We start from the raw sequence: 27155 nt of genomic DNA, 5'->3' as shown, positions 1-27155 counted from the left end.
GCAGGGAGAGTGGAGAACGGCGGGGAAAATGGCACAGAGAGCCCCTCGTTGAGTCTTGAAGAGCTGTTTCCGACGTACGAACCGCGCTGCCCAGGAAACATGTTAGCTTCTGGGCACTTTCTTTGGATGTACACATATCCCTGCGACAGCTATGATCATCACCCGGCGGCGTATACCATTTCTAAATCTATTGTCCCTATCCGTACATATGGGACACCCCGGAGTCAGCTCAGCGACACTGAGCTAGACTCGGCCTTACCGCAAGTCCGCCAGTGTTACACTTCAAACCTGTCAAGCCTGCAGCCTACCTTAGACTTTGAGAAAATTGTACGGGTACGGTCTACGATCAACCACAGTATACGATCTTGGCGCTATTGCAGATACACTACTGCAGAGGTGACAGCACCCCTGCAACTAGCAACCTTCTAGAAGGAGGGCATCCCCACAATGGATGTTTCTTGGAAGGCAGAGAGATGTCTTACTGGCCGGAGGCGTAGTGGAGAAGGCAGAAACTCTCGTCTTCTGTCTTTCTGGGCGCAGCCAAATTCATCACCGAAAGCATCGATCCCTCAACCTCACCCACCCCCTCCTCCATGCTCTTGTCTCTGGCGGGTCCAATTGTATTCTCCATTACAATGCCCAGCACCGCTCTCAGCCTCTCGAGGAGCGGGCTGCCCAGAATGAGGCCCGCTGCCCAGAGTCTCGGCAGCTCAACATGGCAGGCGAGGGCGTCGAGATCCAACCAAGATCTGGATGGCGTGCTATTGAATCGCTCGCGTGTTCACGACCGATTTTCGGTCGAACAGCTTGAGATTGCTCCAACATCATGGAAAGCCTGGGGGTACCCTTGAAAGAGCCCCGCGCAGAGCCGCCAAGGCTGAAGGAATACGCCCTCGACACCCATGAGAACGCTTGTCACGGACCGCGAGGAAACTGATAGATGTGGGCGTTTTACGCCCCCCTCGTACTGTCCGTCTGTCTTGTTATGAAGTCATAACGCCTAGAGATGATTCCCGTCCCGGGGCACCAAGTACATGTATACATGTTCTCCCAACTCCCCTCTCGAATCTTTGGCTTTTTGTTCCTCGCCTCTCTCGACATACTCTGAATCAAGTCTTACCACGAACTTTTTTTCATTGTCTCATCTTTCCTACTCATGCTTGACTGTTCTCTTGACCTTAAGGGGGTAGAAGTGCTTGAACCTGGATAAGAGCAGAGCACTCACACTTTTGCCCGTTACAGCTCGTATTTGTCCAAAGACTTACACATCCCTCCACTCCGATTGGTCCCAGCGACCGCTCTTGGAATCTCTTGGAGAGCTTCTACCAGGTGATTCGGAAGTTGGTCCATCGTTACCTGTCTTCTTTCTGTTCACACTCAATCGATTCAGCCTTTCCCCCGGTGAACAACTGTCCTTATGGGAAAGAAAGATCCCGAGGCTGAGGCTATGGCCAACCACATCTCTGGACAGTCCAATAAGCCCATGTCCAGGCCGGCACATGCTTTGGCTACCGAGCAAGTCGTCCAGGAGCTGAGAGCCAACCCAGACGACGGCTTGACACCCGAGGACGCCAAGACTCGTCTCGAAGAATATGGCCGCAACGAATTTGGCGCCGATAAGGGCGTTCAACCCGTCAAGATCTTCATTGGACAGATTGCCAATGCAATGACCTTGGTATGGCTTCTTCGCCTTCTTCATTCTTCCATACAAAGAACGACAGACTGACGCAGACATCAAATTAGGTTCTGATCCTGGCCATGGGTGCTTCTTTTGGTATCAAGTCTTGGATCGAGGGAGGTGTCGTCGCTGGTGTTATCTTTCTTAACATTACTGTCGGCTTCCATCAAGAGTTCAAGGCCGCAAAGACGATGGATTCCCTTCGATCACTTAGCTCGCCTACTGCTCAGGCAGTACGAGAGGGCCGTAACATCACCGTCCCCACCGTTGAGATTGTGCCTGGCGACATGGTCGAGCTCAAGACTGGTGACACCATCCCCGCCGATGTTCGCATAATCGAAGCTGTCAACTTTGAAACAAACGAAGCCTTGCTCACGGGAGAGTCTCTCCCCATCCGCAAGGAGGCTGCTCAGACTTTTGATGATGAGACTGGACCTGGTGACCGCCTCAACGTCGCATACAGCTCCTCAACCGTTACGAAGGGGCGTGCCCGTGGTATCGTCTTCGCTACTGGCATGTATACCGAAATTGGTCAGATTGCTGCCGCCCTTCGGGGCAAGAACTCACGCCGCCGAGAGGTCAAGCGTAAGGAGGACGGCTCCGCCACCTTTGGGCGCTACCTTCAAGCATGGACTTTGACCCTTTCCGATGCTGTCGGGCGCTTTTTGGGCGTCAATGTTGGAACACCTCTGCAGAGAAAGTTATCTAAGTTGGCAATTCTTCTCTTTGGTACCGCTGTCGTGTGCGCCCTGATCGTACTGGGAGCAAACAATTTCAACACAACGCAGGAGGTTGTGATTTACGCCGTTGCTACTGGTCTTGCGATGATTCCTGCCTCGTTGGTTGTGGTCTTGACGATTACCATGGCTGCTGGCACGAAACGAATGGTCCAGCGTCACGTTATTGTTCGCCAGTTGAAGAGTTTGGAGGCCCTCGGCGGTGTTACGAGTAGGTTCACCCCAAAAGCACTGATGATATTTACCAATGACAGATGCTAATCCACCCGTAGACATTTGCTCTGACAAGACCGGAACTCTTACTCAAGGGAAAATGGTTGTCCGCAAGGCCTGGGTTCCTGGAAAGGGTACATTCTCCGTTAGCAACACTAACGAGCCCTTCAATCCTACAACGGGCGACCTCGGTCACAGTTCTGGCCAGCCCAAAGACATCAACTTCGGTTCCAAGGAGGGTGATGGCGAGCCATTCTCCAATGCCGAAGCTGAGGATCGTGTGAAGGAGAGTACCGTTCTCACGGACTACTTCAACGTCGCATCCCTCGCCAACTTGGCCAATGTCCACAAGACCCCTGAGGGAGAGTGGCACGCCCGTGGTGATCCTACCGAGATTGCCATTCAGGTTTTCGCATCCCGTTTCAACTGGAACAGGCTGCGTCTCGCTGGCGAGTCCAACCGGTGGCAGCAGATTGCCGAGTTACCCTTCGACTCCGATGTCAAGAAGATGTCCGTCATCTTCGAGGACACTCAGACAAAGGCAGCATCGGGAAACAAGACCTGGCTCTTCACCAAGGGTGCCGTCGAGCGTGTCATCTCTTCTTGCCCTACGATTCAAATGGGCGATGATGTCGTTGAGCTTACCAAGGACATTGAGCAGGACATTTTGGCCAATATGGAGGCTCTTGCCCGCCTTGGACTCCGTGTCCTGGCCTTTGCGAGCAAGTCTGACATCGGTACCGTTGATAACCATGATAACCTTGATCGCGCCAACTTCGAAAAGGACCTCACTTTCCGTGGCCTCATCGGTCTCTATGACCCTCCCCGTCCCGAATCCGGTCCTTCGGTCAAGAAATTCCACGAGGCCGGCGTCAGCGTTCACATGCTTACCGGCGACCATCCCGAAACTGCTCGTGCCATCGCCCTCGAGGTTGGTATTCTGCCCACGCGCATGAATGAGATTTCCGCGAGCGTGGCGAAAACGATGGTCATGGCTGCCCACGACTTCGACAAGCTCTCAGACGACGAGATTGATAAGCTGCCCAACCTCCCGCTGGTCGTCGCTCGCTGTGCCCCTCAGACTAAAGTTCGCATGATTGAGGCTCTTCACCGACGTGAGCGCTTTGTGGCCATGACAGGCGACGGTGTGAACGATTCTCCCAGTCTGAAGCGAGCTGACGTCGGTATCGCTATGGGTGAGAGCGGCTCTGATGTTGCTAAGGAGGCGTCCGACATTATCCTCACTGACGACAATTTCGCATCGATTCTCAATGCCGTTGAAGAAGGTCGTCGCATGTTTGATAACATCCAGAAATTCGTCCTGCACGTGCTGGCCTGTAACGTCGCCCAGGCTCTGACTCTTCTTATCGGCTTGGTCTTCAAGGATGACAGCGGGCTTTCCGTGTTTCCCCTTGCGCCTGTCGAGGTCATGTGGATTATCATGATTACCTCCGGTCTTCCTGATATGGCTCTCGGGTTCGAAGTCGCTGCCCCGGATATCATGGACCGACCTCCGCAAGACGTAGGTTTCTCCGGGTCATTCCCTTTCATGCCCGTCGCAAGACACTAACCTAGTCTAGATGAAAATCGGCGTCTTCACCTGGGAGCTGATGCTCGATATGCTTGTCTATGGTGTCTGGACTGCTACTCTCTGCCTTGCGTCTTTCGTGCTCGTCATGTTTGGCTGGGGCAACGGCCAATTCGGTAGCAACTGCAACAACACATACTCGGAAGAGTGCGATACTGTGTTCCGCGCCCGCGCAACCTGCTTCGCGAGTTTGACCTGGTTCGCCCTCTTCCTCGCCTGGGAGATGGTCAACATGCGCCGCTCTTTCTTCCGCATGCAACCCAAGAGCACAAAGTACTTCACCCAGTGGTTCTGGGATACTTGGCGCAACAAGCTTCTCTTCTTCGCCATCCTCATCGGCTTCATCACCATCTTCCCCCTCACCTACATTCCTGTGCTCAACACCAAGGTGTTCAAGCACGCACCTATTACATGGGAGTGGGGCATCGTCTTCGTCGGCGCGGTCCTCTTCTTCATGGGCGTGGAGTCGTGGAAGTGGGCGAAGCGCGTCTACTTCCGTCGCGTGGCGCACAAGGCTCACGGCGGCACCAAGGACCTTGAGAGCCGTGTGTTTGGCCACTACTATACCATTGGCGGTGTTGCGCTTGACTCGTCGCCTACCCTTGGTAGCCGGACGATGACGAACGAGAAGGAAATGCGGGACAAGGGCTACGGGTACTCTAGCGGAGGCAGCAGGTGATTATGGGTAGGTGATGCACATTCTCGTTCATAGCGGAAGATTGCAAATTTGAGGAGAACAAAGTGTAGAAGACGAAGTGATGATTCAATGAGTTCATATTAGATTTTCATGGATAAAGATAGCCGGTTGACAACAACCAAGATTGAAAAGCATGTTTTTTTTTTAGTACGCCTGCCGCAAAGCACACGCGAGAAAAGCAGATTTGTAATTATTACTGAATAGATTACTATGAGACTATCAAACCTATTGATCACAGGTAGAGATGTAATGCTCCTGACGGTGAACGGACATCAAAACCACGGCACTTTCAACGGCTCCTAGTCATCGCTCGCGCATACAATCTTCTTCCTCCTATCATTGCCATACCCATGTTCGATATGACTACATGACTGTCAAGAACAGGACCTGAATACCGATCCACGCCACGAGCATCGACCACATGATGGAGGTAGATGAGCCCTTGGAGGTTACATATATGGTCCTGGTGGGCTTGACCGAAGAAGTAGTCCTCGTCGCCTTTGCTTGCTTCTTGTCCGAGATTGAACGGGTGGTGTCGCTATCAGCGGTCTTTGTAGTCGAGTTCTTTGCTGACGACGAGGATGAAGTGCATTTGGTGACCAGCCTCTCAACTGTCGCAGTGACGGTAGCAGTCTTATCTACGGCGGTTGCTTTGGCGTCGTTCAGCAGGACGCGGTAGTTCGACGCTTTTGCGTTGAGGGTAGACGCAGCTGCCTGCAGTGAAGACGACAGCGCGGCTTGGATTTTGGCGTAGCGGGGGACTCTGCGTGCGAGGGTGCATAAGGAGTCCTGAGCCGAGCTCTCCTCGGGCCTGCAGGGTCTGATTGGCGTGTTTGCCATCTTGAGAGCTGCTGCGGTAGGGGCCGGTGCTGCTGTGATCCCACGAGGAGAGGGGTTCTTCGCAGGCTCCTCGGGAGAAGTTGGCTCGATTTCCATCTTGGCAGTTTCCGTCGCCACGGGGAGAGCAGAAGCCTGAGATGGATCAGGAGTAGTAGTATTATACAGAGGAGGAAGGCCAAGCTTCTTCGCGAGGGCTGCCATCCGTTGCTTCTCCCGCTCCCTCTCCTGCAACCTCGCCTTCTTTCGCGCTGTCTTTTCGAGCTGATGGATGTTGGCCCATTCGTAGTAGGTGGGGAGGTGATCGCACGAGACCCTGCAGGCGCCCGTGTTGGAGACGTGAAGCCCGACGCGGATGCACTCCTCCTTGTAGCGCATACCGATGTTTTGGGCGTAGTTTTCGTAGTCTTTGTTGAGGGGGCTACATCTTTGCTTGTCTCCTCCGGCGATGGCGGAGGGTGTGAGGCTTAGGAGAGCCAGAAGGAGGGCGATAGGGGCTATCATGTTTGTTGTAATTTGAGGTTGCTCTTGAGGTGATTGTGCTCGAGATGAGGTTGGGAAGACTTTGGTATAGGCAGCTCCGCGTGAGGTCTAAAGATTATTAAAAGAGGAGAGGTTCATCGAGCAGAGGCAAAGAAAGGCGCTCTAGATTTAAATATGCAGGGTTTTGTGCGAATTCTTCACTCGAGGCTCCTTGATGGCTTACTCCGGTGTATGGTTCTCATCGCAAGGGTTCATGATGCCGGAGTTGACTTTTGCTCACAAGCGGCAAACATCAATCAAGGTACTTTGGCGTCCCGCGATGGACATTCCGAAATCCTTTATCTTGATCTCGCCAAGTTTCTCGAAGATGGACTCGTAGCCACACGAACAGTTGATTGTGGCATGAACAACAACCTCATCCATGTTCTCTTCTTGCAGCCACAAGGTCGAAGCATGTTAACTCTTGTCAGTCAAGGTAAGACTCTCACCGAAAACCTGACAAGGTCAGCGAGCGCTCCACCTCAGAGATTTCATCTTGTTGGGCAGACACCGTTGGTCAAGAGCGGATAGAGTTGTCGCACAGAACAGACTGTTGGCCACAGCTCCCCTAAACCTTGGACCAACCAGGACTTTGGCCGTTCCCCAATGGGGCATGTGAGCTATCGCATCAGCCGTGGGCCCTCTAGTCTCGGTGCTCCCTCCATCCCTCCGGAGTCCGGATAGAGTCTGTTCAGTCCCATTTAATTGACTCTTTTCTCATGAACCTGGTTCATCACTGCTCTCAAGGTCTTTCATCTTGTCTTTGTGCGGGAGCTAGCCACCGCGCCGGCTCAAAGTTGGGGTTCTTGAATGAACTCTGATCCTTAGCGCGTAAGGAGTAGGCAGAGATTTTGATCGCATTCTTTACCACCACATAGGTGACGAAACCTTGATGTTGCACTGATGTTGGCTTTGCTCCCATAACATCTTTCCATAAGGCTACAATTTCTACGTTGACCCAGTACTACACAGCCAAGCAGAAAGTGGCGCCGATGGAGCAGAGACAACGCAGACGGATTTCGTGAAATTAGTGTGCCCTGATTTTTTCCAATCTTCAACCCACTTCATGCTGCAAATGGCTCGCAGATCTCGCCGAGGGGCCGTCCGTCACCCACCAAACCCACCAAACCCACCGAGATCGTCCAGCCTCTCCCAATCTTCGCTGCCTTCTTTTCATTCCCAAGAAACGTTAACATCAAGCTTATCCGATATGGTGTAGTGGCCAACATGATGCCCTCTCATCACAGTGAGAGGTTAGGCATAGCCCCGAGTTCGATTCTCGGTTTCGGAAATATCATTCGTTTTGACCCTTTTGACAACTTCGCCGACGGTACGGTTCGCAGACAAACGATATGATTCACCATTCTAACCTTCAAACCGAATGCATGCAAAGGTGGCTTACTTTTGATCCTCTTGCTTCCTTGGCTTCCATTTGTTTCGTAATCGGAGACAAGGCAGCATTGACTAGGTAAGCCGAGGTTAATTTGGACTTTGGAGAAGCGATCTACCTATCCGTAGCTAGCTTCTCAGACGTTCTCCTTACCGTGTTCTGCATAGCCGGGAAAATACCCTCAAGCTTGGTGGGATTCCTCCGCACGCGTGACGTATTCAGTTCCCAGACACCTCCACTCCCGCAACCTTGAACGCTATTTAGCGGATCTTACCTGGTCCCCGAGCACATCTCTCCGTCCACATCACGGACTTTTCCCCCTCACCGTGAGTCCTTGACTGCTTGAAACCCGCGAACCCGGATTTCGGCGACGGGCAACCATTGAACCGCCGGAGCAGAGTTGTGGATACGACCTCAACTCTTCATTTCTTATATAGCATACCTTGAAACCGAGTAAATCATTACCTCATCATACACTACCCTTCTTTCAGTACCTTGCCTTACCTTTAACATCGTCGTCAACGAACAACATGGCGGCATTGGTTCCCGTTTTGGTAGCCGGCCTCGCCATCTTCGGAGCCTTCAACTATGCTCCAACAGTCAAGAGGTCAATCGCCCTTGCAGGAATCGGACGCGAGAAGCTAAACACCCCCGTGGCTCAAGCCGGAGACTTGATCTACATTGACGACACAATTCATTGCGAAGATATCCATTACCACGAACCAAGCGGGCTCCTCTTCACGGCTTGTGAAGACAATGAAGAGAACCGTGCCAAATGGTTCCCTGGCCTCGGAAACCTCAATGATCCACTCGTGGGAAGCAAACAAAAGGGCTCTATTCACGTCATTGATCCTAAGGTATGAACATGAGATGCCAATGAAAACTCATGCCTTGTGCATTTGACTTACTCGCTGAATTAGGATATGACCCAAAAAAGACTCAAGTTTGAGAACTTTGACTCGACCTATGTTACCCATGGCATCGATGTCATCACGGACCCCAAGAGGGCCGATGCAGTTTACATCTTCGCCGTCAACCATGTACCACACCCAGACTACCTAGCAACCAAGATTGGAAGCCAGGACTCTCAGCAAGTCACCCAAAAGTCTCAATCGCGCATTGAAATCTTTCACCACATCCTCGGATCATCCACCGCCAAGCACCTGCGAACCGTTATTCACCCGCTGGTCAAGACTCCCAACGACATCTTCATCAAAGACCCGTACTCATTCTATGTAACCAACGATCATTATTATGCCGACGGTGTCGGAAGACATGTCGAGGATATATGGCCAGGTGCAACCTGGACCGACACCATCTACGTTCACATCGAGGAGATATCATCTTTGGTTGCTACAGAAGGCATCAAGGCCGAGGTAGCTCTCTCGGGGATCCGCAACAATAACGGCCTAGGCCACAGTAAGAAGACCGGAGAAATCCTAGTTGTCAACTGCGCCGGCGGCGAAATGCTCATCGGCGAGCTATCTTCAGACCCGAAGAACACCACCATCAACATCATCGAGTCCGTCCAAGTGGACTCGTATATCGATAACCCCAGCTATTTTGATGACCCATATAAGACTGACGTCTTCGACGCTAGCGGCTTCGTTCTCCCTGGCCTTACGCGGCCTGTCGATATCCCGAAGCAAGTTCACAATACTACATCGGACATTGGGTCGATTGTGTGGTACGCCAAGCCAGCTGCGGGCAGCAACGGAGGCTATGAGAAGAGATTAGTATTCGAGGATGATGGCACTAGGGCCAGATCCGCAGCGGCGGCTGTCTTGGTCGCTATTGATCCGGCTCAAGAGAAGAGAGAAAGAAAGGCATGGCTCTTTGTCACTGGCTTCATGGCTGGCAGTGTTGTTGCCGTCAAGATTGATCTTTGAGGGCGCGACGGATGATCAAGGAGCACGCCCCTTGTTTACAGCACCCATTGAAGACTGAAGCAATGGGGCTAGTATCGATCGATTTGCATGGTTTGAGTCACTCGTTGGCACAGCTCAGGGGCGAGGATTTGCAGGGTCGGGGAACGTTGGCCGTATTTCAGGATTGAAAAGCGCAATGCCAAGCTTGGCAGACGACGATGAAGCATACTTGCATGATTTCTTTAGTTTTGTATTCTGCCCAATTTCCATACCCTACTCTGTATGTACCAGACAATGAATATTTACTTTGGCATGACTTGCTTTGTCAAAAACCTCTCCTCACTTGAGCTATGGATGCCGCCTCATGGAATAGGAATCCCCAGCCCGATAGACCTCCTGAATGAAGCGGTCCACGTCGCTGATGATACGGATCGCCTGGTTGACGCTCGGAGACGTAGGCTCGCCCATAGTACTCTGCCAGCCTTGTAGTAGCTGCTTCAAGTGGTCGCCAGCTCCCAACACTTCCGGCCCGATCATGTCTTTTAAAGCCGGGATACGGCACGCTGCGAGCAGAACAAGCATTGCACCAGCCATACTACAGCCCACGCATTAGTCATGATATCTCAATGCAGAACAGTCACGAGTGGTAAACTTACGAGAGGGAGCAGATCCACGTGTCGACCATGACTGTCTGCCCAAAGCCCCTCAGATTGAGGATATGGAGCAGGCAGGCATCCAGGCACGCCTTGCAGTTCTTCAGCGCATCTTGGCTGACCAGCAGCTCAGAGCTAGCTCCATTCCCACCAGCCATACCACTCAGCATCCACATCAGGTACGGTCGGTAAATCACACTCCTGCAGGTGAGATACCTCTGCCGCAGGAAACCGCCATGCTCCGTCGCGGTACCTTGGTTGTTTCCTAATTCGTTGAACCCGACACTGAATGCAAACGCCGGAGGAAGCACCTCTCGCCAGTCGTCGAGCTGGTGGTTCAGCTCCGCAACGACATAGGGGAAACGGGCGTGGTCGAGGGCAGCGCCAGTCCCGCGTGCGTAGAGGAGCTGATGGACGCGGTTGAGGAGGCGGCGCATGGAGATGCAGGCGAGGAAGTAGAGGGAAGATTGCTCCTCGACTTGAGAGTCTTTATGTGTGCTGTACTCTCCTGGGAGAGGCGTTGTAGACTCAATGCGGGCGACACCCGATTGTGGAAGCCCAGAGAGCTCTGCAAGATAGTCACTTGAGATTTGTTAGCTGCAGGCACGGCAACGTACTGGGTCACGGCTCGTACCTCTCAAGGATGTAACAAGACCAAAAGATCCTTCGGATTCGTTCTTGGTCCTCCGCGGACTCGGACTCTGGCGGGTAAGACAGAAGCAAAAGGCATTTTGCGGATGCTGCGTTGATATATTCCCACGCCTGCAAAGGCCGACGGAGGAAGGCAAAGTACATCCTGAAGTATCATGTTAGTGACTTTCTGTATTGAGAGACGATGCTCGATACTCACGCCGTGAAGAACAGGCAGTGGGTTGCAGTGCTTCCAACATTGGTATGCACCACATGCAGCTTCTTCAAGACACTGTCAAAGTACATGTCACCCATGGCCCTCTTGGAAGCCCTCCGTTTACGATCCTCCTCGCTCAAGGAAGACGTGCTCGCCAGCCCCGTAGTCACTAGGCCAACACACCCCAGCGCCATTGTGAGCAGCGCAAGACAGATAAGAATGCTGTCTCCCTCAGGAATGCCATCGGCGATTAGGTTGCGGACCTGCTCAAGCTGGTTGCGAGACATGGTCGGATACCAAAAGTTGATGGTGTGCTCAAACGATTCAATGATCTCGTCAATGTCCTCCGCAGTTACGTAGGGGTACACGGGTGTTGCACGCGTCTTTACTGCCGGCCGTGACTGTTCGAGGTGGAAGATGGGGACATATCCATCCCTCATATTCGGAAAGGCGTCAAAATGAGGCCATTGTAGCACAGATTCTGTGGTACTCGTGTGCATAGAGTCGAGCACGGCATTCTCAAAGTTGTTCTGATACTGCGGCTCCGAGATGGGGGTCCGTTGTGGGTGATGGATCTCGTTCAGAGGCGACCCGGAAAAGGAACCCCGCGAGGCGGATCGGAGGGCCGGAGAGACCACGGATGGACGGTGGTCGGCATACGGCGCCGTCCCCTTGAACACACCATCGTGAGATGGGTTCGGTGAAAAGTGGAATGTAGAGGAGACGGGACTGACGATGGTGGCCTTCATCTCATGAAGGAACTTCTCCACCCGGAGTACACCCTCAAGGATGAGGTCGCTCTTCCCGCGCCTAATGACGTGATGGTCAGAACTTAGACTCACAGCAAGAAAGCAAGTTTTCCTCCTACTCTCCTCGCGCCCCCGAGCTTGCGGAAGTCGGTGTTTTGCGCCGGGGATCACGGCTCCGGGAGGCGTGAGGAGACGAGTGTGGTTCTTTTGAGGGCCGGACTCCTTAACTTACGAATTAGCTTCGGACCCATAGGTGCATTCCTGATGCGACGCAGAGCAGGATGCGCATGGCGTGTTGCCATTGCATCTGTGCAGTGAGGTCTCGTTAATCTTGATGCTGTCCCGAGAGACTGGTTCGGTCTGGGCCTGGGTTGCTTGGCCGGCTTGTCTTGGTTCCACGTACCTGATCTTCCTTGCGCGGCATGTGTCGCACTGAAGTATGCGATGCGTTGTCAGCGATGAGCTTTTCGGGGTTTCGGCTGGGTAGCCGGCCAGAACATGTGGGGAGAGAAGAGTTTAAGCTTAGAGAGATGACACTCGGAAATGAGAGAAGATCTTCGCGATGGCGGAACGAAAGCAGTTAAGCGTGCAGTGTTTTTGGTAGTCGCAGTGTTCGTGAAGAACTCTTTTGGCGGTTCAATGTGACAGTGAAATGATAGACACGAGTTGTCACTTTGTCCTACGCCAAAACGATACTTACGAAAGAGGTGAACTGTGTTGCTTGCAGGATTCTAAGAAAATGCAATTCACATACCGCATGACTTGTCCTCAACCTCTTCCTCGACGGCTCATTGATCGTGTCATTATCCAGTGACTCCATCGCAACTGCTGGGTGGCATGGCGTAGCAACAGCGTCCGTAACAGCAAGAAAGCCTGGTTCCGCAGTGAAGGGGATCCTCGATCCGAAGCGGACCGAGTCGGAGCAGAGTTTGGGGGCAGTGGACTGGAGAAAAAAAAGAATGGACGGCACAAGGGGGTCAAAGGAGGAATCCCAGCAGCAGGACATGCATATATGCACCCACGTGTAGTGCGGGGGAAGGGCGATGATGTGGAGAAGGGGGTGAGTTCATTAGGAAGAATTTGGAGAAACGTAGACGGGGGGCTTGGCTAGGAAGGGGAAAAGCTTGTGGGATCATGAGATGGTGGGATGCCGGGTAAAAATTGGACTCGGTCTAGGATCTCTATGGCTTCCCGTGGTTTCGCTCCGTGCAGCCCCGGCACGTCTATGAGGGGAGCCCACAAGGTCCCAGGCGGGGGAACATCAACATCGCTTGGGTCAAAGACGGACCTATGTCCCATCGTGGCATTCGTCTATTACGAGTTGGAGAGAAGCACATGTGACGATGTGACAGGTGACTCTCAACTCCTTCTAAGCTGTGCCGCTTTGCCAGTTTTCTGTAGGGATACAATAGGCGATTAAGCTTTTCCTTCATTCCTTCAGACGTGACCGCGGTACGAACACTTAAGTAAGACTGTTGGTTGGGTTCGCCTGATGTGGCTGTTCATAGAACATGGCGCCGTTAGCCCATTTTCTTAGTCCAAACGGTGCCGCCCCAATCATAGTGAAGGACGCTTTTTTGCACGAAGTACCATCAACAGACAGACGAATCGACTGTCTCCATGAACACTGGTTTTAATGTTGCGCTTCGCACATAATGGAACATTCACATCGCAGATCATCTGAACGTGTATCAGAAACATCTTGATTAGAGTCTTTAGACAGCGAGATAGACGGCAAATGCAGGTGAATCCTAGCTCTAGACCTGGTGTTCAGACCGGTATCGCCCCACAAATGCCGCTCAAGCCCGGCCCGGTACAGATATCTACTAGACATACGCCACCTTTTCGTCCTGGCCGACCTGCATAGTCTTCAGGACAGTCTCGGCCGAACGAGGCTCCAAGCTCTTCTTGACAGGGTTCGGGGCACTGAAGACCTCCTCCAACTCCTCAAGCGTGCGATCCTTGGTCTCGGGCCAAAAGAAGTACTGGTAGTCAATCAGCGGAGTTCTGGCATATCCAGTTAGGGACCAGTGCGAAACTTACAATGATGACTGCTTCAAAGAGGTCCCAGAAGATGAAGACAATGTAGAAGTAGTACTTGATGTTGAGGAAAGCCGGTCCACTGGCGTACTGGATAACGGTGCTTCCGACAGCACTGGCAAAGTTACCGACTGCAGTACCCTTGGCGCGAGTGGAGGTGCTGAGGGTCTCGGCAATGTACATGCTCTGAAGAGGAGTCCAGCCGAAGCTGAAGACGATGCCGAAGATGTAGATGAAGGCGATGGTTGTGTTGGCAGCAGCAACGTTGTTAGCATCGTCTGTTGCCAATTTGGAAGTTCCCGTGATGATTGCGAAGCAGAACGAGCAGAAGATGATGGAGTAAATCAGGAGGGGTCGGCGACCGACAACATCCGTCATACGAGCTCCGACGAGAGATGCGAAGAAGCACAGAATCGGGTTGATCGCATTCAATGCCAAGACACGCTTCTCGTCTGTAATGCCGGCGTTCTTCAGTACAACGGTCTAGAATGATGTTAGTCATTTCCAAGTAATGGAAAGAGAGGGAGAACGGAATTACCAAGTAGTAAGAACTCAAGCTGTTACCACTGATCTGGCCGAAGAAGGCCATGCCCAACACGCAGATGAGGCGGCGACGGGCGGAGTGGGTGCTCCAGAGCTCACTGTAATCATACCAAGACTTATCCGATGCGTCTGTGCTGATTTGAGATACCATCTCCTTCAGCTGAAGCTGGACAATAGGGTGGTCGATAGAGCCCTCGCCATGGTACTTGGCAAGGACTTTCGCGGCTTCTTCGTGTTTGTCGTTCGCCATGAGCCATCGCGGAGATTCGGGGATGAAGAAGACGCCAACGCAAACGATACCAGAGGTAACCCTGCAAAGAAATGTGTTAGTGCCTTGAGAAGGATTACACGAAGAATTATTTTTTTGTTGAAGAGACTCACATCTGAAGCCAAATGGGCAGGCGCCAAGCACTGGTGCCCTCACCGCCATCGATGTAGGCGCACCCATAGATAACCCAGGAAGCTATGATTGAGCCTGTATGTAATAATTAGACCTGGAGTAAGAGAATGTGCAAGCGACCAAGATAGACATACCTATGTACCAAGTGCAGTTGTAGATACCAGTGATAGTTCCTCGCCATGCCGGGTGTGCCATCTCAGAGACCTCAACAGATGACATGTTAGTTGACATGCACAACTAAGACAGACGCGATCCATCAGACTTACATAGGTCGGAGCAGAAACGCAGCAGAAACTGACACCAAATCCGAGAACGAATCGTCCAGCAAGGAATTGGCCAGAGCTGAGAACCATTAGCAACCGGTATGCGACCATAGAAGTAAAGGTCTTCGTACGTTTTGGTTGTGGCCTGAACACAAGTGCCGATAATGACAATGGCAGCCCCGATAAACATGCCCCATCGGCGACCGAGGAAGTCGTTTGCAGGTCCGGTGAAGAAGACGGCGGCGACACTTCCGATGTTGTACATGGCGAAGATGATTCCGGTGCTCTCGTCAACAGTTTCCCTGACGGATTCGCGTCAGTCTTGTCATCAAATGCTTGGTGAGTTTTGTTTTCCGGGTGACTTACTTGTGGAAGTAGTTCAAGTAGGACTTCAATCCATTCAAACCTCCCATCTTTAAAGGTGCTTCGTTAGATGATGATGATGGTGCTCAGATTCTGGGTTTACTTACCAAGGAACCATCGTAACCGTTGAGAGCTCCATTGAGGTAAGCTGTCGGAATTGTTGTTAGTAGGCCAATACTAATAAGAAACAACAAGGTACGAACCAATAAAGAGGACGGCGTAGAGTCGGAACATGTGCGGCGTCCAGGGCGAATAGGCGCCAGATTGCGTCTGATGGGCAATGTGGACGGCAGTGTCGATCTCGGCAGCAGCATCGTCACGGCGCTCTTCGGCGTGGCCCTCGACCGTGGGGTCTGTCTTCTCGTCGGACATGGTGGAGGATGGACTGCAGACAAGCAATACAGCTCGGGAGGGGTGGACCAAGAATTCAGGAACAGTGGAACGGTGGAGAGATGGAGGTCTTGGAAGCCTTAGAAGGGTATCATCGATGGAGACGAAAGAATGGAGAGGCGATAACACGGCCGTCTTAAATGTTCTGACTGCAGACTCTCAGGCTTCTCTGTAGCCCATCAGAAGACAAAATCTTCTCCCCGCATTCGGGCCATCATACCATCCAAACGAAGGTCCCAGGAGGCAGAAAATACGAAAGAACCTGGGGTGACATGACGGACCATCAGCCATGAGCCAACGCCACGGGCGCGCTTGCAGTTTTCAGTCAACGTTAGCCGGGGTCTGGACAATGTCAATCCGGGGTAACAGACACAGAACAACCTTCCGTCCATCCAAGAGATGGGGCCCATGGGGGAGCAGACGAAAGGGTGGAAATGGCTGGCAGGGTTGTCAGACGTTGCATCAACTTAGACCGGCTTGTATCCGGATGGAGGTGCGGGGCCGGCCCCGACTTCCCCGGACCCAATCAGAACCACACGGGGCTGGGGGAGACTATCCCTCTTGCGTCCTCGCGGTGCGGAGTTGCCAGGAGTTGCCGGGGCTCTTGTAGGACAAGAGTGAAGAGTCTCTCTGGCAAAAGAAGTCGAAGGAACGCCAGGATAGGATGGCCTCGGGGTCGTACTACACCGACACCACCTGACTCGGAGCTACCCCGAAACTGCTCCAGTCTTTCTGCCCCACGCTCCCTCGTCATATGGCGGGACAAACTTGAGTGAGCTTCACGAGAGGGAACGGGTGCTCGCAGTCTGCAGATTATTTCTGGCGTTTCCCTCGGCCTTGCGTCCGACGTGTTACTTCGCGTGGAGAAAGTGAGGACGAATAAATAACGACTCAACCTTGGTAGCTAGCAAACTGATTGTACCCTCTTGCTTCTCTCTCTTCACATTCCTTCTCCCCTCTCTCCTTCCACCCCAAATCCGTGTCTCAGTCTATCGTTACCCCTCATCCAAACCGCCACGATGGCCTCTCAAAGTTTGTCTCTCCAGGCCGAGGAGGGAGTTCACGACTACGAGAACCCCTCCGTCTTCAGGCGCAACACCCTTCCTCCGCGCGCATACTTCATCCCAGAGACGTCCATCCTTCTCAATGGCGTTTGGGACTTCCACATGGCCGGCACTCCCGAGGAGGCGCCTTTGCCGGAAGACAAGGAGGACGAATGGGGCACCATCAACGTCCCTGGCCATTGGCAGCTTCAGGGACACGGCTTTCCGTGGTATACCAACACACAGTTCCCTATCCCAGTGAACCCACCATACGTTCCCAGCGAGAACCCCACGGGCACCTACAGACGAACATTCCACGTCCCTTCCACGTGGGATGAGAAGTCGCAATTGCGCCTCAGATTCGATGGCGTTGACTCCGGATACCACATCTGGGTCAATGGCACGCTCATTGGCTTCGCTCAGGGCTCGCGGAACGCGTCCGAGTTTGACGTCACAAGCATCCTCAAGAGGGATGGACCCAATGAGCTGTTTGTGAGAGTGTACCAGTGGTCCGATGCAACTTACATCGAAGACCAAGATCAATGGTGGCTTTCGGGTGAGTGGTCGCTTCGTTCGTCAACCTGCTTGAATAATCATCTAACGAGCTAATCACAGGTATCTTCCGCGATGTCACTCTCCTCGCCGTACCCGAGCAAACAAGAATCGAGGACTGGTTCCTCCGCACTGATCTCGACGAGAAGTACGAAGACGCGACTCTCCTGGCGACGGTCGACGTCAAGACCGCCGAGAAGAGCACCGTCAAGCTCACTCTCAGCGAGCTAGGCAAGAACGGCGGTGCCGTCATTGCGACCAAGGAGGCAGAGGTCACTGTCGACAACACCAAGGTTGACATCAGCATCCCCGTTACCAACCCAAAGAAGTGGACTGCCGAGACCCCTTACCTCTACCGGGTTGACATCACCCTGGGCTCCCATGCTGTCTACCAAAACATTGGTTTCCGCAAAGTTGAGCTCAAGAACGGTCTGATTTCCGTCAACGGTACCCCAATCCGCATCAGAGGTGTCAACAGACACGAACACCACAACAAGTTTGGCCGCGCCGTGCCCATCGAGTACGCCAAGCGCGACCTGCTCATCATGAAGAACCACAACATCAACTCTCTGCGATGCTCGCACTACCCGCCCGACCCCCGAGTCTTCCAGCTTGCGGACGAACTCGGCTTGTGGGTCATGGACGAGGCCGATCTCGAGTGCCACGGCTTCTACGATGCTGTTGCACGCCCTCAGGATGTCGACGAGGCGTCAGACTACGAGGCGCGCAAGGCCATTACCTTCCCCCTTGCTGGGAAGTACACCAGCGAGAACCCTGAGTGGCGTGAGGCCTACCTCGACCGCATGGTTCAGCTGGTTCAGCGCGACAAGAACCACACCAGTATCATCATGTGGTCGCTTGGTAACGAAGCCTTCTACGGTGAGAACCACAAAGCCATGTACGAGTACGCCAAGAACTTCGACTCTGGTCGCCCGGTCCACTACGAAGGCGATGTCAAGGCCGAGACTGCGGATATGTACTCTTACATGTATCCTCCCATCGACCGCCTCACCAAGCTGGTTGAGACTGAGGGTGTCAAGGAGGACGGCAGCTACGAGAAGCCTGTTGTTCTCTGCGAGTACGGTCACGCCATGGGCAACGGTCCTGGTGGTCTCGATGACTACATTGAGGTCTTTGAAAAGTTCCCTCGTCTTCAGGGCGGCTACATCTGGGAGTGGGCGAACCACGGTATCTGGAAGGAGGATGCCGATGGCAAGGGCTACTATGCCTACGGAGGAGACTTTGGCGAGCGTCCCCACGACGGCACCTTTGTCATGGATGGTCTTCTTCACAGCACCCACGACCCTACTCCCGGTTTGATCGAGCTGAAGAAGGCCTACCAGCCCCTTCAGCTGTCAGTTGAGGGCAACCAGCTTGTCATCAAGAACAAGTACGACTTTGTTGGCGTTGACCACCTTTCCTCCACCTACAAGGTCGAGGAACTCGGCGAAAAGTAAGTCATTCTGGAGGAAGCTCTACTGATCTAGAGAAGCATGATTACTGACAATTTGTAACACAGCTCCGCTCTCGTCGCTGCCGGAAACCTCGAAATCCCCAAGATCGCCGCCGGCGAGACCGTCAAGGTCGACCTGCCCTCGAGCCTCGCGAAGATTAAGTCCGACAAGGAGGTCTACATCACCGTGACCTTCAGTCTCAAGGACTCCACAAACTGGGCCGAGCCCTCGCACGAGATCGCTTGGATCCAGCACAAGCTGTCCGGTGTTGCGGCAGCCTCTAAGCTGCTTAACAGCACCCTCACCTCCAAGTTGCAGGTTCAAAAGTCTCGTGCCAAGGCCACCGTCTCAGGCTCCGACTTTGCCATCACCTTTGATACCGCCCGCGGATACATCACATCTTGGACGGCTGCCGGAGTGCCTCTTCTCGTGAAGGACGAAGCCACTGGCGCGGCCATTATCCCCAACTTCTGGCGCGCCCCTACCGACAACGACAACCCCAATGATGCCCCCTACTGGGTTCGTTTCGGTGTTGACGCTTTTGACAGCTTCCTTCGATCATTCAAGATCAATGAGTCGACCGATAAGGTTGAGGTCATCACAACTACCTACCTCTCCCCTCGCGTCCTCGACTGGGGCTGGGAGACCACCACTACTTACACCATTGATGCCACCGGTCGCCTCACCGTCGCCGTTGACCTGAAGCCCCGCGGCATCAAACCCACCCACATCCCCCGCGTGGGCCTGAACCTGCGCCTGCACAAGTCGCTCAACAACGTCAAGTACCTCGCGCTCGGCCCCGGCGAGTCCTACCCAGATAAGAAGTCCAGTCAACACCTCGGCGTCTTCAGTGCCACCGTGCCGGAGTTGCACCAGCACTACGAGGTACCCCAAGAAGGCGGCAACCATCTGGAAACCCGCTACGTCAAGCTCACCGAGGACCACGGCCGCGGCCTTCGCGCCACGCCGGCTGACGCTGCTGTCTGGTCTGAGGAGGAGTGGCGCCAGTTCAGCTTCCAGGTCAGTCGCTACACTTCCGAGACGGTGCACAAGGCCGCGCACCCGTGCGATCTCGTTGAGGAGGATGCGACGCTTCTGCGTCTCGATGCCCGTGTTGCTGGTGTTGGTACTGCCGCTTGTGGTCCTAGTGTCAGGGAGGACTTGAAGGTGCATGTCGGAGAGTTCAAGTTTGGATTCGTTTTGGAAAGAGTTGGATTTTAATGACTTTGGGTTACGACGAAATGGTTACACTGGTGTCCTGAGACTTGGACACATGTCACGGACAGCTAGAGCTAGAATTGGAATGAATGATTATGACTTTAACAGCCTATTGCAAAGCCTCTCAAAATCGTAAAATGCTACCAATTTTGAAAACGCAACACACCTGTCTCTCAGATTGATCGAGCGCGCTCCGAGGATCCTGGTGGGGGTAGGCCTCGTGCTGGTGGCATGCCTGGGCGGTACAATAGAAACTTTTGGCCCACATCAACCACAATCGGCCGGTTGGCCCAATGGCAAGGCGTCTGACTACGACTAAGCGGGTCCCCGACTTAGCATGTTATCAGGAGATTCTGGGTTCGACCCCCAGGCTGGTCAGTCTTTTTGACTTCCCTCATGTCCCCTTCATTTTTGTTTCTGCAAGTCAAGTTGGGTAGGAATTCGGATTTCTGCTTGTCTTTGGCGCCCATCGGTAAGTTTTCATTAGAAACTACTGCTTTTTAGCCGGGAAACGATCTAGACTTGTGGTCGAATTCAATAAGCGCCTATGTCATGTTCTCTTGAGGTTCTTCCTCATTTGACTTGTCATCCCGTTGATTCCATGCAGAGGTCATCTTATAGCTAATCTCTATCCTGAATCAAGATGGCGCAATCAACAGAAGCTGAAGAGCAAAGTTCTGAGCTCGCCTGCTGTTCGTCAGCTCGGACTCAAGTCTTTAGTGATTCGACTGAACAGCGGGGATGTTACGACGCTGACCGGCGATCGACATTACTGCAGGTGGCATTAGACTTACATTCCTGGACTTAGTATACCATTAGTAAACTCTTTTCATGAATCCAAGCAGTAAACCTGGTATTATGCACCTGAAGACTATGCCAAGTAAGCTAGGAACCTTTGCTACAACGTCGGATGCATCCCCCGCCTCTGCGATACGACACTACTGGGCCGTTCCGCCTGGGCCGCGCTGAGCGTACTCCAGACCCGGAAGTTATTGGAAATCGGTTGGAAGTGCTTAAGTAGACCTTTCAAAACATACTTCGTAATGGAAGCAGCCGACACCGGAATGTCTTTCAGGTAGCCAAGCACTATTTTCTTATCTTTAAGCTACCGTCCAGCTAGACAAACGTCGTCAACTCTTCATTGCCTTTGACAACAACTTACAGCGCTGATACTTGGTTCACTTACTTCACCTGTTGCTCAAATTCAATCATGAGACTGAAAGCCCTGGAGATGGCTTCTGTAGCCGCAATAGCGCTGGCGACTGGGTCTGAAGGTTTGTATACTGAACTTCCAACTAATCTCACAGAGGTCGACGTCATCATTGCTGGAGGTGGGTCTATTCTAAACAATCCTCCAGTGGCCAAATTCTCATTTCGCACGTAGGAGGCACTGCGGGCAGCATCGTTGCCTCACGACTCGCTGAAGCAGACCCATCCCTATCGATTCTTGTTATCGAGCAGGGAAAAGACAGCTTTAATGTCACAAACGTCATCTACCCGGCCTTATTCGAGCGGAATACCCTGCCCAATTCGGATACTGCTCTGTTCTGGAAGGCCAAGAAGTCATCGCAGCTGGCGGACCGTGAGCCGGTTGTTGAGACAGGCGGCATTCTCGGAGGTGGATCAGCTATCAACTGGATGGTGTACACCCGTGGGCAATGGGACGATTATAACTCCTGGAACACGACGGGGTGGTCAGCAGAAGAATTGCTGCCGCTTCTGCAGAAGGTTTTTGCTCCTCCATTTTCTCGTTGCTTTAAACTATTCATGATAGCTAATGCATATTCAAGATCGAAACGTATCACGGCGCAACTAACAATCAATCCACTCACGGGTATGATGGACCAATCCATGTATCAAAGGGAACACACCAAGCGCCTCGAGCTGAAAGAGGTTGGATTGATGGGGCCGTAGAAGCAGGTTGGTCAGAGGTAGAAGACCTTCAAAGTCTGCACTCCAACAATGGCTCCGGGCCCTGGTATCGATATGTCTCGCCTACCGACGGCCGCCGTCAAGATGTCGCACATCGTTACTTGCATCCACTTCTGCAAAGTGGCGATTATCCTAATCTGAGTGTGCTAGTAGAAACCCAGGTTCTCCGTGTTCTGTTCGAGGGAGAAGAGAAACGCGCCACTGGGGTGGAAATCCGACCCAACCCTGCATTCGCGAAGGATGCCGGAGACAATAGCACGACTAGAGTCAAGGCGAGAAAGCTAGTGGTTGCTTCCTCGGGGTCTTTTGGAACTCCATTGCTTCTCGAAAGATCCGGAGTTGGTGATCCTGCAGTGCTGGAAAAGGCGGGATTACCGATTATCGAAAGTCTCGATGGAGTGGGCAATGACTTCCAAGGTAACTCTGATCTCACTCTTTGAGTGATTGCTGGCGTTTCAACGGCTTCCTAATATCTCATAGATCATCACTTTGTTGGGTACGTCTACCGCACAAACCTCAACCGGAACGAGACCATCAACGGTATAGCCCGAAATGATAGAGGACGAGACGTGGATGCGATGATTGCCGCCGACGACAAGCAACTTGGATGGAACGGTCACGATGCCTCCAGCAAGTTTAGACCATCCCCTGCTGATATTGCAGCTTTGGGGCCAGAATTCCAAGCTGCTTGGGACAGGGACTTCAAAGACTCGCCCAACCGTCCTCTCATGATCATGGGACTCTTTAATGCCTACTTTGGCGACCCTGACACTCTTCCCGATGATGCCGAGTACGTTACCACAGCACCCTGGGTAACATACCCATACGCGAGGGGCCACATTCATGCTACTGGGCCGAGTATAGATGATGAGTACGACTTCACCACTGGGTGGCTACTTGACGAGAACGACATCGACCTGAGGAGCCACATCTGGGGGTACAAGACACAACGAGCCATCGCCCGTCGAATGGAAATCTTTCGAGGCGAGCTCGCACTGGGGCACCCTAAGTTCGCCAACACATCGAGCGCCGCTGTCATCGAGGTGGCCGAAGGACCGGTCACTGATTCGATTGAGTACTCTATCGAAGACGATGCTGCAATCATCCAGTACGTTCGTGAAAACATCGGGACATCAAGACATCCTCTTGGTACCTGCAAGATGGCGCCCCGGGAGAATCGAGGGGTTGGTAAGTAGCACGGCCCTGCTTAGCTTTGAGGTTGAGCCATATACTGACATCAGATGTCACAGTCGACCCCCACCTGAACGTCTACGGCGTGTCCGGGTTGAAGGTTGCGGATCTTAGCGTGCCATCTCAGCAAGTCGCTGCTAACACTTACAATGCTGCACTGCTGGTGGGGGAGAAGGCTGCAGAGATCATCATCACAGAGTTAGGACTCTGACACGTTTACGTAACGCTGAAGCACATTTAGCAATGACATGTTGAATGAAGTGCGTGAGAACAGGCTGACAGGAAGCGTAATCGCGTGATGTGATTGAATATGAGAAGTTACACCGTTAAGCTCAGAAGCCGTAAGACGACTGACTATTCACCCTTCAACTGATAGTCATCTTGCAAACATAGAGTTATATGACAATAAGCGCTTACTCACATTGAGTGTGCAAACCTTCAGGCATCAATTGAAACGTCAATATGTCCGAGTGAGATACAGCAATCGCTGCCTACACCCCGCGTAAGCAGTTACGAGTCGAGCTCAGGCATCCATTATGCGCTTCTAGTTCAAAAGAGCTGAAATGCTGTGGTTTAATCTGAACCCAATACCCTCGATATCTTCAATCGCATCTCGTCTTCCATATATCAACTAAATACACTTCCTCCACTGGTCTTTCGCAATGATCGTCACCGAGTTTGGTGCCGCGGGCGTCAAGCCCGGCCTCAACATCATGGATGAGTCCACACCAGAGGGCCAGACATACATGAGCGTCTATCGCAAGATTATCGTGGCACCTGGCGCTCCCTATCGATTGTATCTGGCAGTCGAACTTGAAGATTCATCCATGTCCTGGGGCTTCTTCGATTGGGACTCAATTGAGCACCACGAGAAGTTTGCCAAAGAGTAAGTCAAGCCATTAACCACATACCATTTTCCCAAAAGTCATTTCTGATGAGTAAAAGATATGGTGCAGAGCTCTGCAAAGACTTGCACAAAGTTCTGACATACGGAGAATTCTGCAAGCACATCAACGCCACGTCAAGCCTCCCAAATGCGCTGAAGTCCGTCGTGACTGATGTTTTCATCATCTACTTTCCTTCAGACATCACCCCTGAAGCGAAAAACGTGGCGACTACACGGTTGCAGGAGATTATTAAGGAAGGTTTCGGACAAGTGCCTGAGGTGACCGCCACCAGCTATGGTTGGGGAGTTCAGGACAATTTTCCCGTGAAGGGAGGAGACCCCAATCAGACAGGGTCCATCTTGGCAGCTTTCGTCGGCTGGTCCAATCTTGAGGCAAACGATACCTTTCACCATTCAGACACCTATGAGGAGATTGAAAGAAAGCTTGAAGATATGGAAGGGTTGATCAAATTGAGACCTTTCCGCCTCAGATGCACTGTGCTTGAGAAAGAGGCTTAGTAAATTTGGCAAGGAAATTGGGAGGCAACAAGTGATTGAGAAATGAGCAGCTGCAAGGGAACTACACAGTCACTACAGATTATGCATTGTTTGAATCTCTCCAAATTCTATCACACGGTCATTTACATACATTCAATATAACAAAACTCAGCTGAAAGCAATCAGTGACGCAATTCATCCCCAGCTATGTGCTGCATGAGTAAATACGTAAGGCAATCTGACCTCCATGCTATCCCATATGCCTTCATTCCATTGCCTCCCAGAGTAAGTACACGAAGACACCTTAGACCGTGGGTGTGGCCATTGCAGGAGCTACCATATCAGCAAGTGGAACCGCTGTTCTTTTCATCCCATTCGGCCCGCACGTGCTGACCTTCAAACCAGCATAGATGGAAGAATAAGCCGCTGGGAGAAGGTTGTCTGCGCTTCCTGCTTTGAGAGCTCCGACGTAAGGGTTAAAGTTGTAAATACCACAAGGGCAGTGGTCCAGAATCTGCATGCCAGCAGTACCAGAGAGAATGGAAGATCCTCCTCGAGCCATATTGAAGGCGACAGTTCCCGGCTTCATATCAACAGAGAACTTGGCAGCACCAGCAGGGGCTTGGAAAGTCTGACTGTTGCCGGCAACATTGACAGTCAAAGATGCGGCCTCTTTCAATAGCGTCACGATGTAAACCTTGTCCTCCATAGTTTGCCATCCATCTGGCCTGCCCTTGAAGTAATTGCCAGAAGAGTTGTTGGCATCGCTCATTGTAGTGTCAGTCGCGTCGCAGTTGATCCCTCGGAGAGTCGGGCGGAACCAGTAGACAACCTTTTCCTCGGTGATGTAGGTCTTGGGATCACTAGCGCCGGCTTTAAACGCCTTGATGAACGGCTGTGCCATGTCGAGCCATCCGTTGTGGGGGAATCCGTAGACCCATTTGGAGTTCCCGTCATCACCGTGCGGGCTGTCAAGACGTCCGACGTAATGACTTTCACCGTAGTCATTCCAAGTCACAATCTCAAGGAAGCGCGGCTTAAGCAACAGAATCTGTTGCCACCGATCGTACCAGAGGGTATCAGAGGGAAAGACCCAATTCTTGGAATAGGGGACCTCGGGGCCAAAGTGGGTGAAGAACCACGGTGATACTGGTGCAATGTATGGCTTGCCTTTGAGTGCCGTTGTGTACGCCGCGTCGCCCTGTTGGACCGAGACGTTGCCTCGACCGTCGGGAGCCTTGTTGAGTCCGTTGTTAGGCCAGCCGAGCCAGTTGAGAGCACCGTCAATAACGCTGAAGTCTGTGCCAAATTCTGGATGGAAATTGGGTGCCCAGAAGACGGGAACGCCAGCAGCACTGCGCATAGCACCGACATCCAGGCCATCTCCCGCAAACGAAGATGCAAACGCCTTGCCGTCAACGATGAGCTGAGCGGGACGAGAGGCGTACTTGGCGATCATCTGGCCGACGCGAGTTGCCTCACTAGTCTGGTACCAGTTGAAATCGAACGAGATGAAGACCTTCATGCCATTGTTGGCAGCGGACTGGTAAGCCAAGTCGAGCTGGGCCTCTGTGTAAGGGTCAACGCCAATATTGAGAGCAAAGGCGTCGATGCCAGCCGCCTTGGCGTTCTGCATATCAGCATCGTACTCGCTGGGCGAGCTACGTGCACCGACGATGCCAATCTTTTAAAGTGTTAGCTGGGAACTGCAGAGATGGAAGGACTGAGTCAAACTCACCATGAAGTGACAGAAGACAAGCTTCTCACCACTATCTTGGCGAAGGCTGAGGGTGTCGCCATGTGTGGATGGAACCGTCAGGCAGGTGGCCAAAGTCAACATGGCCGTAGCCAGAAAGGCCTTGAAAAGACGAGTGGAAATCATTCTGGATCGCTGTGATGGCCTCAATCCGAGCCTGCTAGTTACACAGAAGAGAAATGAAAAAATCGAGGAACTTCCCTTTATAAGCCCGGATTACTTGGCGCCTTCCGAAGCGCTCTGTCTCTCGCTTTGGCTCTTTCTCCGTCCGTTCTCCCGTTTCCCCTGCTCATTCCCGTCCGCTGACAAGCGTGGCAGGCCGTACTGGCATCCCGCATGATTCTAGGGTCAATGTCATGGACCTCTGCATATCGATTCTGTGCCCGAGATGCTTCGCAGATCTGTTACCTCACTCAAAAGAGAAGGTCCGAATCGTATGTCTGTCATAAGCCTGATGATGCCACAATGTCCACACCGACAACCCTCTTATTCCGGTTAATTGCTCATGGGATGCCGGCAGTTTGCATGATCAGGCACAAAGCCTTCCTGCGGTCAACTGCAGCAAAAATACCAGTGACATTAAGAATCTTATGTCACGTTGCAGCCATGCCTTGCTCTGGCACATGTAGTCTCTAATTACATACTTGTTCACGGAGAAAAGGGTTGAAGTGAGGATAAATCTCCGTTTGACGAACTTCGAGAGAACAAACAGAAGGGTTTGCTCTTTTCATACATCATTCCGCACAAGCGACAAATCATGGGCAACCACATATGTCACAGGGCCCTAGATCACAGTCCCTAGAATCTTTGAAGTCATGCTTATTATCTCCTCTGGCCGCTGAATGGG

General features: G+C 52.5%; 9 protein-coding genes across 9 annotated transcripts; 5 read left to right on the top strand and 4 right to left on the bottom strand.

Annotated features, from left to right (window-relative positions):
• Positions 1-1417: 1417 nt before the first annotated feature.
• CTAM01_12413 (potassium/sodium efflux P-type ATPase) lies at positions 1418-4895 on the top strand (the record flags this gene model as incomplete). The annotated part of the gene is made up of 4 exons (XM_060528419.1): positions 1418-1675; positions 1744-2626; positions 2688-4150; positions 4209-4895. The coding sequence occupies 4 exons, from the start codon at positions 1418-1420 to the stop codon at positions 4893-4895; spliced, it is 3291 nt and encodes a 1096-aa protein (XP_060376925.1).
• Positions 4896-5276: 381 nt separating this feature from the next.
• On the bottom strand, positions 5277-6254 carry CTAM01_12412 (uncharacterized protein; the record flags this gene model as incomplete). Its single annotated transcript, XM_060528418.1, has 1 exon — positions 5277-6254. The coding sequence occupies one exon, from the start codon at positions 6252-6254 to the stop codon at positions 5277-5279; it is 978 nt and encodes a 325-aa protein (XP_060376924.1).
• Positions 6255-8192: 1938 nt separating this feature from the next.
• On the top strand, positions 8193-9551 carry CTAM01_12411 (serum paraoxonase/arylesterase; the record flags this gene model as incomplete). Its single annotated transcript, XM_060528417.1, has 2 exons — positions 8193-8519; positions 8583-9551. The coding sequence occupies 2 exons, from the start codon at positions 8193-8195 to the stop codon at positions 9549-9551; spliced, it is 1296 nt and encodes a 431-aa protein (XP_060376923.1).
• A 327-nt stretch (positions 9552-9878) lies between these two features.
• On the bottom strand, positions 9879-12785 carry CTAM01_12410 (C6 zinc finger domain-containing protein; the record flags this gene model as incomplete). The annotated part of the gene is made up of 7 exons (XM_060528416.1): positions 9879-10125; positions 10187-10765; positions 10818-10979; positions 11034-11840; positions 12012-12086; positions 12183-12211; positions 12534-12785. The coding sequence occupies 7 exons, from the start codon at positions 12783-12785 to the stop codon at positions 9879-9881; spliced, it is 2151 nt and encodes a 716-aa protein (XP_060376922.1).
• An 820-nt stretch (positions 12786-13605) lies between these two features.
• Positions 13606-15859, bottom strand: CTAM01_12409 (MFS monosaccharide transporter; the record flags this gene model as incomplete). Its single annotated transcript, XM_060528415.1, has 8 exons — positions 13606-13764; positions 13823-14302; positions 14358-14673; positions 14744-14837; positions 15029-15327; positions 15392-15438; positions 15496-15536; positions 15592-15859. Coding segments are annotated over 8 exons (1704 nt in total), but the record flags the coding sequence as incomplete, so codon positions are not given.
• A 938-nt stretch (positions 15860-16797) lies between these two features.
• Positions 16798-20048, top strand: CTAM01_12408 (glycosyl hydrolase family 2; the record flags this gene model as incomplete). Its single annotated transcript, XM_060528414.1, has 3 exons — positions 16798-17377; positions 17437-18826; positions 18893-20048. 3 exons carry the CDS (start codon positions 16798-16800, stop codon positions 20046-20048), a joined length of 3126 nt encoding a protein of 1041 aa, XP_060376920.1.
• Positions 20049-21255: 1207 nt separating this feature from the next.
• Positions 21256-23379, top strand: CTAM01_12407 (GMC oxidoreductase; the record flags this gene model as incomplete). The annotated part of the gene is made up of 5 exons (XM_060528413.1): positions 21256-21376; positions 21430-21773; positions 21836-22394; positions 22458-23165; positions 23228-23379. The coding sequence occupies 5 exons, from the start codon at positions 21256-21258 to the stop codon at positions 23377-23379; spliced, it is 1884 nt and encodes a 627-aa protein (XP_060376919.1).
• Positions 23380-23830: 451 nt separating this feature from the next.
• CTAM01_12406 (uncharacterized protein) lies at positions 23831-24573 on the top strand (the record flags this gene model as incomplete). Its single annotated transcript, XM_060528412.1, has 2 exons — positions 23831-24054; positions 24114-24573. 2 exons carry the CDS (start codon positions 23831-23833, stop codon positions 24571-24573), a joined length of 684 nt encoding a protein of 227 aa, XP_060376918.1.
• A 283-nt stretch (positions 24574-24856) lies between these two features.
• On the bottom strand, positions 24857-26434 carry CTAM01_12405 (mutanase; the record flags this gene model as incomplete). Its single annotated transcript, XM_060528411.1, has 2 exons — positions 24857-26236; positions 26291-26434. The coding sequence occupies 2 exons, from the start codon at positions 26432-26434 to the stop codon at positions 24857-24859; spliced, it is 1524 nt and encodes a 507-aa protein (XP_060376917.1).
• Between the last annotated feature and the right edge of the window lie 721 nt (positions 26435-27155).

This window comes from Colletotrichum tamarilloi (assembly GCF_030869305.1).
Source record: "Colletotrichum tamarilloi strain Tom-12 chromosome Unknown Scaffold_76.1, whole genome shotgun sequence".
Taxonomy (NCBI): domain Eukaryota; kingdom Fungi; phylum Ascomycota; class Sordariomycetes; order Glomerellales; family Glomerellaceae; genus Colletotrichum; species Colletotrichum tamarilloi.
This window is presented reverse-complemented; position numbering and strand designations above follow the sequence as displayed.